At 35.7% G+C, this 9,274-nt stretch overlaps 2 protein-coding genes across 3 annotated transcripts; both read left to right on the top strand.

The window, feature by feature from the left end:
• The first annotated feature begins 780 nt into the window (after window positions 1–780).
• On the top strand, window positions 781–3,556 carry LOC108989111 (ras-related protein Rab7-like). Of its 2 annotated transcripts, none has more exons than XM_018962618.2 (7): window positions 781–1,118; window positions 1,238–1,292; window positions 1,448–1,547; window positions 1,654–1,800; window positions 2,580–2,660; window positions 2,737–2,888; window positions 3,246–3,556. In XM_018962618.2, exons 2-7 carry the CDS (start codon window positions 1,240–1,242, stop codon window positions 3,307–3,309), a joined length of 597 nt encoding a protein of 198 aa, XP_018818163.1. In that variant the 5' UTR covers window positions 781–1,118; window positions 1,238–1,239; the 3' UTR covers window positions 3,310–3,556. The 2 variants fall into 2 exon arrangements, with proteins under 2 accessions (XP_018818163.1, XP_018818162.1); XM_018962617.2 differs by having other exon boundaries at window positions 782–1,118; window positions 1,266–1,292.
• An 854-nt stretch (window positions 3,557–4,410) lies between these two features.
• LOC108989112 (iron-sulfur assembly protein IscA, chloroplastic-like) lies at window positions 4,411–6,299 on the top strand. Its single transcript, XM_018962620.2, has 3 exons — window positions 4,411–4,649; window positions 5,123–5,341; window positions 5,958–6,299. Exons 1-3 carry the CDS (start codon window positions 4,490–4,492, stop codon window positions 6,098–6,100), a joined length of 522 nt encoding a protein of 173 aa, XP_018818165.1. The 5' UTR covers window positions 4,411–4,489; the 3' UTR covers window positions 6,101–6,299.
• Window positions 6,300–9,274: the final 2,975 nt, after the last annotated feature.

Here is a 9,274-nt window from a genome sequence, read left to right as displayed (position 1 = left end):
TATCATATAGCATTACTCACTCGTAATTGTATGTCTCGACGCAACAATTGGGCGGAAATTCCTAAGGCCAATCAAACGATGGATGATGAAGTACAAACCATGTCTTCTTTGGTTTAATAGATAAGCACAAAATTAGGTCAAATTAATCTTCCAACCATCACCAACCATGCCCCTTCCATTATGCACTAATCAATCTCCCTCTACAACACCTCAATTTGATCATTGATGGAAGAAATGGGCCACAAATTCAAACTTATGCTCTCTCTGCTTTTCTCATTTTAGCACTTTCTGGCTCTTATCTTTTAAAACCTTATTAAAGATGATAGTGAAAAGGCTAGCTACGTGCCTTTCTCTTAGCCACATATTGAAATATAAATAAATCCACGAATAGAATGGCAGCTTTGAGTGCCAGAAACGTCTCAACAAAAAACGAGAAAAATATCTGGTTGTGATCAACAACTGAGGAAAATAAACGAGATAATATGGTCATGCATACAAATTACATAAATATAGACAGATGTGATAAGAAAAGCAATAATTCAGGAAATTAGGAAAAAAAAAAAATAGAAAATTATGTTGAAACTGGACAAAATAATAGTAATAACAAGGCGACAAGGAAACGTTAACCATGCAGAACAACCTGTACAAACCTGTCAAGTAGACTAGTAGTGCCAAACATGTCTTTCTAACCAAAGCAAAGAATGAGGACAGCACATATCCACGAGTCGTCCTAGGCGAATGGTCAACGACAACGAGAGTTACAGTAGTTTAGTATTTTCTCAGGGGAAACAAAAAAAAGAAAAGAAAAGAAAAGACGAGAAAGGAAAAACTAGCTCTGCTGGCGGGTAACGTTGGTTTTAGTTGGCAGAAGTTCACATGGTTCCCACTTAGCACTATTGAAACGTAGGGGAAGAGGAGGAATTAAAAGCAGTACCCAGAAATGAAACTGAGAATTTAGAAGGATCAAGAACAGCCACGAGCAGAATTTTGAGAAATTTAGCAAATCGGGGCGTTTTTATCTGCACTCTGTGTTGGGAAAATTATTTTGCAGTGATTGAATGAATGGACGGGTCTACAAGAAGAACCTTGCTAAAAGTCATTGTCCTTGGCGATAGTGGGTATGATTTTGAAATTTCTTTCTTTTCGTTCTTTTTCTCATTTTCTTTGGGTGGTTTGAGTACTGATTTTCATTACGTATTTGGCAATATATATTACTTTTCATGAACATTTCCTAAAGTGATGAATTTCCTCTTGGCGATATTCAGGGTGGGAAAGACATCTATGATGAATCAGTATCCTTTACCTCTTAACACATGGTCTTTGCTTTGAGTATGGTTTAAATTCTACCGTTTTTTTTGACACACATATGCTGCTGCCCCTGCATGCACTACATTACAGCATTTGGAATCCACTAGCAGGCTGTTTGATTCATTAACTGCTTGATCAGATATGTCCATAAAAAGTTCAGCCCACACTATAAATCTACCATTGGTGCTGATTTTGTCACAAAGGAACTGCAGATTGATGATAAACAGGTCACTTTGCAGGTAGTTTTCGTGCAGAGAAACATTCTCCTTGATTTTTCTTCTCATTTCAAAGGAGTATTATAGCAATTCTTTCTTGTGAAATTGGTTTCAAGCAATTGTTTGGCAGATTTGGGACACAGCAGGCCAGGAAAGGTTTCAAAGTCTAGGGGCTGCATTTTATAGAGGCGCAGAATGTTGTGTTCTTGTATATGATGTAAATGTACTTAGATCATTTGAAACACTAAACACTTGGCGTCAAGAGTTTCTCAAACAGGTCTGACGATGCTTCTCTCGCTTCATTGTTTTTCCATTTAATTGCTGATTTTTATAAACAAAGTTTATTATGCTGGTTCAATGTATAATTACTGAAAGCTTTCTTCTTATCCTGCATACTAAAGGTGCAAAGGATTTATATGCTCTTACTTCATTTTGTTAATTTTTTAATTCAAATGGAGGAGGTTGTGATATAGCTGATGGCACAGAATCTATCGTCTGCTCACTGGCATAATTGAATTGTGATCCTTCTTTTGAGGTATCGTGGGTCATGTTTGCATACTTTTAGAATGTGAAAAGTGACATGTGATATTAGATCCTGCCGAACACTCGTTCATCTGGATATAATACATCAAAATTAGTAGGTTAAAGAGGAGATCTCTCTATGGTGTCCATATTACTTGGCCAAAATTCTTAAGCTCAATGACACTATTTCAAGGCAAATCTCTGTAACTTCGTGAAAAAAGCTCAACAACCACCAGCTGTGATGTTTGCTGCTTCATAGAAATATTGCAACTGGAAGCTATGAAATTCTGTCACATCCTATCCGAACATATGGATTTTTTTCCCCTGTAAAACTGCATAGATTATCATTATTGGTATCATTCTTAACCAAAGAGGGATTACTTCATTAATTTGTGATGCAATTTCCTGACATGATGTTAAGAATGTAGATAGTATGCAATATGTGTTGTAGTTATTCTGTCTAGAGATCCTTCTCTTGCTCTTTATTACCGGCATATTTGATTATGGTATGTACTCATCCTCATTTCACACCAGGCAGATCCAGCTGATCCCGACAACTTTCCCTTTATATTGCTTGGAAATAAGATTGATCTAGATGGTGGAAACAGCCGAGTGGTATGGACATGGATGCATCTCTAATACTTGTTGCACTTGTTCTTGGCATATAATCTTAAGACAACCAGCGGTGCAGGTTTCTGAAAGGCAAGCAAAGGAGTGGTGTGATTCCAGGGGAAATATAGCATACTTTGAGACCTCAGCAAAAGAGGGCTACAATGTGGATGAAGCATTTCTCTGTGTTGCAAGAACTGCACTAGCTAATGAACAAGGATGTGATCTGGACAAGTAAGTACAAACCTGGGGACTAATATCTTCATTTTCTTACCAATTCTGTACTAGGTTAAGTACTGTGAGAATTTGCTGGTTTTAGATATGTGTATTCTTTGATCATGTCTGTGCGGCGGTCGGCAATCCATAAATGAAGATGCATTCTTCATGTCTATGATCAGGCTTGTAAATGATGTTTACTTCCTTTATACTATAACTATACTATCAATTGATAGGGTTCAGATTCATTTCTCTGCAAGAACTGTGCAATATTTTTGCTCTTTTTTATTCTGAGTAAAGTTCTTGTACTACTGAATTCTTATACTCTTCAAGCAATTCTCTCATGGGCAGCTCTCATTTGTGTTCATTCTGCAGTTACTTTCTGGGAATGTCAGAATCTCTATCAGATATTGAAAGGAAAGGATTTTGTGCTTGCTAAAGTTGGTTGCCAAGGATTGGGTGAATCTTTTTCAAGCTTTTGGGATTGTTATGATTCTTTTATCACTTTTGTTATTATGATCAATTTTGTTGATAGGAAATGATGTTAGATCCTTTTCATGTAATTTAGCTATAGTTGTAAGGCTTTTAACTTTTATTCATTTTGCTGCTTAAAAGACAAAGCAGTCAAGTTCGTGTGATGCCAGTGCTAACTGCTAAATAAACATCAAAGCATGCTGTAGTATGCTTTAAATGAATTCATTACACTTCTTTTTCTTTTCTTTTCTTTTTCCTTACTCTTTCTTGACAACAGATGTACAACCAAAAACACCCAAAAAATTAAAACTAAAAATGATAAATGTAAGAAAATGTGCAATCTCTTACAAATATGGAAATTTAGGATACGAGACATATAAAATGAGTTTTTTTTTTTTTACATAGAAAATGAGTTATTCAATATTTTAAAAATTCATAAAAACAATAAGAGTAATGCTATACATCGGTCACTATTTATCCCCACACTTCACATCTGACAGTCTTTTTTACAGAGTGCGGGATAGTAAATAATGACTGATAAGAAGAATTTTTCGGACAATAATAAATTCTACAAGATCCACTTCATGCGTCATTCTCATAAATAAAATTTTTCAAACTATTAATTTGCAATTTATAAATAATTCTTTTTTGCAATTAAAAATTTTCTTTATTACTGAAGCCGGTAATTACAACGATCTTTCCAAAAATAAAAAGTGTGGGTGACAATGAAGGGAGAAGGACTAATCTAATTAAAAAAAAAAAAAAAATTCCCTCAAATTCTTGGGTGAAATAGAAATAGATAGTGGGAATATCATAGAAATAGATAGTGCTAATATCATTTATATTTTATTTAATTCTATCTAAAATATTTATATAAAAATTAATAAATACTGACCCCATTTTATGTGTATATCCCATCCCTTCTTCAAACACCAACCCTTATTATAAAGGAAAAAAAACAAAATTGCATTGAGCGTAGGATTAGGATAACTTCAAGCACCATTTGAACTTTGAACGGCCATGATCTTCTGATAAATTTATATCAACGTCCAGTCCCCCAAAAAAATCACACAAACGTATATTCTCTGATTTAGGAAAATATACAGAGGAGAAAAAAAAAAAAAAAAACATTCCCCTTCTCTCCAATGGCGTTCTCTGCAATTTCTACCCGTTGCCCCTTTTTTCTTCCTCTACCCCAGAACCCCCCATCAAGTTCTTCACCTCAAAACTCAGTTTCTTTTAGGTTTTCACAGTCAAAACTAAACGGTCGCAAACCCTTATCGATTCGAGCAGTTTCGGTTTCAGGTACTCCTTTTTCCTTTACCATTTGGTATATACTTTCAATGATCTATTTTTCAATTCCTTCGTTTATATTTTCTTTCTGAAGTTAAATCGAAATTAATATGTGATTAGTTATATTTTATTGTGAATTATACGGTATGCTGTGCTTTTCTGGCTGATTATTAATTTCTGTTTATTAAAAAAATCTGGATTTAAATATGGAGAATTGTGAGTCGTCAAGCTCGTATTTGAGATTCCTTTGCTTGAAACTGAAATAGATATTTAGCAATTGCAGTTAAATGGATTGAGAATATATGCTGAATCGATCTTTATTTAAAATTTGTAATTAGTTTGTCGCATACAGCACTGCTTTCATGATTGTTATCATTATTGTTGTTTTTTGATAAGTAAGAAGTATTATTATTGTTAATATAATTTTTGTTTAGATTTCTAGCTGTGTATGATTATAATCATATTAAGTACCTTCCACATTTCAGCTGCTCCTACATCTGAGGGCACCACACCTGCGATTTCGCTCACTGATAATGCACTGAAGCACTTGAATAAGATGAGGTCTGATCGTAATGAAGATTTGTGCTTAAGAATTGGTGTTAAGCAGGGTGGATGCTCCGGCATGTCTTATACAATGGAATTCGAAAATAGAGCAAATAAGCGACCGGACGATTCCATCATTGAATATAATGGTTTTGTGATTGGTACGCCTATATACTCTCATTTGATGTGAGGATGTATATCATAAGTCATTGTATGCTCTACAGTTTGTATCATGATGTATACCATAAGTCAGAGAGACACAAGATATACCAGAGAGACACCTGAGTAGGACTAGTTTAAGTGTCCTTATATAGTTTCTTGTGAATATCAGCAAACTTGGTTATGGGGGGAAAAAGGGGGAGGGGGGTTTAAGAATGTGCCGTAATTAATAACAATGAATTATAGGGGGTTCCAACACTTTGGCACTAAATTGATCTCTTAATTATTTCTTTAGTATTACTATATTATCATCATAATATGATCATCTTGCTTTACCCTGAATTTTAGAAGTTATTGCATCTTTTCATGTTGAGGAACTTGGATACACCTCGACATATGTGGTGGTTGGGGGACAACTCTTTTGTTCGTAAGTTTAAAAGTGTTCTGACATGGCAAGATTAATTGATACCAGGCTATACAAATATCAAACTGTCTGCACATTTCAAACACCGGAATGCCTCTTCATGTACTAGATTTTGTGACATGGTCCCACATATTAATCTTTTTTGAAATTTTTACTTTAGATGGGTAATTTCCTTTTTCCTTTTGTTTTGGCAGTTTGTGATCCAAAGAGCCTTCTTTTCGTATTTGGGATGCAGTTAGACTACAGTGATGCTCTGATCGGCGGAGGCTTCTCCTTTAAGAACCCAAATGCTACACAAACTTGTGGCTGTGGTAAATCCTTTGCCGCAGAGATGTGAAAGTACATGTAAAACAACTGAAGTGGGAGTAAAATAGATTATATCTAAGAATTAAAAAAAAAGGATTATATTATCAATTACTTTTTTTATAAGTAAAACGATTATATCAATTACTGTTAAGTTATGAATGGACCTTCTGCACTGAATTATGAAAAAAGAAATGTATAATGATAAGCATTTTTCTCTAGTCTTCCAAATAGGTTGATTTGTTTATCCTTGTCTATTTCATGTTACTGTAGGCTGCGGCATATTTTTGAACTCACATCATATGATTGCATAAACCACCATTTAGGTATATGTGCAAGGCTTTTGAATCTGGGAAATTAGTTCATTGAAACCTCAAATGCTCTTTCAATGCGGCCTCAAAACTGCACCTCATGTGTTGTAGATATCTTTCCTTTACTCTTTAATTCCATCCTTGATCTAATTGTTGATGCTCAATCACGAGGAACTGTTTTTAGTTCTATAAGCTAATTGCCATATGTCTGCCAGTGGGATCCTCTACTTCTTCATCTTTCGCTCACGAAAGAACAATAGCAGAGCATTACTGTGACCTTTTCTAGCATAAAAGCTTTCAAACATGTTTCGTTTGCTGCCTTCACTGATCTTCACAAAACATATCTGAATCTTCTCTATTTCTTTCCCATATAGTTAATCTTCATTGTTCGAGTGAATTGTTAATAATTTACTGTGACAGTTTCCTTACATTGAATTTACATCTTACCCAAGTTATGCTTACTACTAGTACAACTTTGCACGATCTGGGAGTGTATCAACTTACAAATATTTTTTCAAAGAGAAACATTGAATTGAAAGAAGCAGAGGCAGAGTTTTACAAACTGAAACATTCAGCTATATATCCAGATGAATTACAGAAACAAGCACCCCTCATATAAACTTCCCCTACTGGTGAAACCAAGAAATATGCAGCACAAACCGACTCGGGGAGGTCTTACATGCCTCCGGGTCTGCACTCTGCTCTTTACGTTATATGTTCCCTAAAGCATCACGACTTAATGACATTGCCTTCTGCACTGGATCTGCAGATCTTGAATTATAATACTGAGCAGGAAGAGCAGCAGGGGGAGCAGCCTCCTGAACATTGCGTTCAAACCAACTTAAAACCAATATAATTTCACATGTTTCTTTCTCCCTTGGCGAGAGACATTACAATTGTTTTTTCACTAGAGAACCAAACAGGATACTTTCCCATTGAGAAACATGTTCTCTAAATCTTTAAAAATAGAAAAAAAGAGTGGTTCTACCTTCAGGTTGAGATGTAAGGTACGGCACCCCTACATCTTTTGTGCCTTCGTAATCATTCGCAATCGTCCTTGAAGGGTCGGGATGAGATTTGGTTCCATCGTCCTCATGCTCTGGTGACAGCACACATGGGTTTTCAAGAGTCCACATGATAATATCTATAGGTGAGATGGTTATTTTATTTACAAAAGAATCTTAAAAGAACATAGGATAACATTTTTTTTTTTTTTAAAAATCTCAAAGAAGACATCACAAAATCTAAAATAAATAAGTACCTTTCTCTTGATCATGATGCGGTGCGATTTTTGATGGATTGTTGTTGGGCGAGGTCGTACTGCTTTCACCTGGTCTATAAGAAGATGTCTGGACCTCTTCAGTTGCATTCCTTTTTGAAGGGTCAGAAGTTTGGGTTCGGCCATTGTCTTTATGCTCGACGTTCGACAACAGTTCTGCATTCCCAACAGTGTACATAGTCATCATCTATAAAACTGAGATGCAAATTGAATTGGGATCATAAGAAATAATTGACATGTTAACAAATCACATTCCTAGTTTATAAAATGAAAATAATACAAATTAAATATTAGAACGGAAAACTAATTAAAATAAATAAATTAAACAATAAACTTGAAACTGCATCATGCGCGCATGTGCATGTTATCATAACAAGTACTACGTACCTTTCTTCTCCTTTTCATTCGATGGATTTGTTTCTGGAACGTTAATGTCGAACGTCGCATTTTCATGACCTACAGGTTGAGATTTGCATGATGGGTCATTTTTTGAATGATCTAAGTTCTAACCCTACATCGCAATCGTTTTTTAAGGTTAGGAACTTAGGATAATATTGGGTTCCCCACCGACCCCTAAAGTCTTGCAATTTTCTATCTTGGTATTTTATAGTACAAAAATGAAAAAATAAACACATAAATAAATAAATAAAAAAGAAATACACATGTTAAGAAGAAATCATTGTATTAATTTATATAAAATGAATATATTTCAAATTAAATGAAATATCATAATATCTAAAATATTTTTTTTTTTGAGTGCTATCCTCTAACCGTTTTCTCTCTCGTTGTTTTCCTAGAGGTGATTAGGGTGCTAACAGCCTAGGTGGTGGAGGTCAGCTGTTCCTAACTCCGGTGGGGAAACTATTGAGTCTCTTTTTACTAAAGTACACAGAGGGTGGTGGTATGGACGGATTGGAGAATATGTGAGAGAAATTGAAGCTGGGCGATGAGGAAAGCGAGCCCATTGAAATCCCTTCGTGTGACAATGATGAGCTGAAGAATCTGGGGGAGAGGAGCCTGCTGGGGAAGATCTTTGTTGAACATAGGATTGGGAAGGAGGTCATCAGAACTACTATGAAGAAGATCTAGAAGGTATGTACTCCTCTGACCTTTCGAGAACTGGGTAATAACTGCTTTGTTATTTCTTTTGCCAATCAGAGAGATAAGGCGAAGGTGATGAGGGGGTGTCCATGGTTGTTTGACAACCATCTGCTTGCATTAATGCCATATGAGGGGAAGGCCCAAATCCACTCGATGGAATTCTTCAAATAGAGTTTCTGGATCCAAATGCACAATCTACCGTTGGATTGTATGGCTCATAGAATGGGAGAGAAGTTGGGGGAATCCATGGGGATAGTAACAGAGGTGGAAGTCCAAAAGGAGGATGTAGCATGGGGGAAGTATCTAAGGGTTAAGGTGGAACTGGACATCAGAAGGAGTTTGGAGAGAGGGAGAACAATCAATCTACAGGGGGAAGATATGTGGATCCCTTTTCAATATGAGAAGTTACCGAGGATTTGCCTGAAATGTGAGTTTATTGTGCATGGGTCAAAGGGGTGTTTGAATGATAAAGGGGGATAAGACCACTATGGTCCCTGGTTGAGAGCAAAAATGGTAG

The sequence above is a fragment of the Juglans regia genome, chromosome 10 (genome assembly GCF_001411555.2).
Source record: "Juglans regia cultivar Chandler chromosome 10, Walnut 2.0, whole genome shotgun sequence".
Taxonomy (NCBI): Eukaryota; Viridiplantae; Streptophyta; class Magnoliopsida; order Fagales; family Juglandaceae; genus Juglans; species Juglans regia.
Note: the sequence above shows the minus strand (reverse complement) of the source record. Positions and strands in the feature narration are given on the sequence as shown.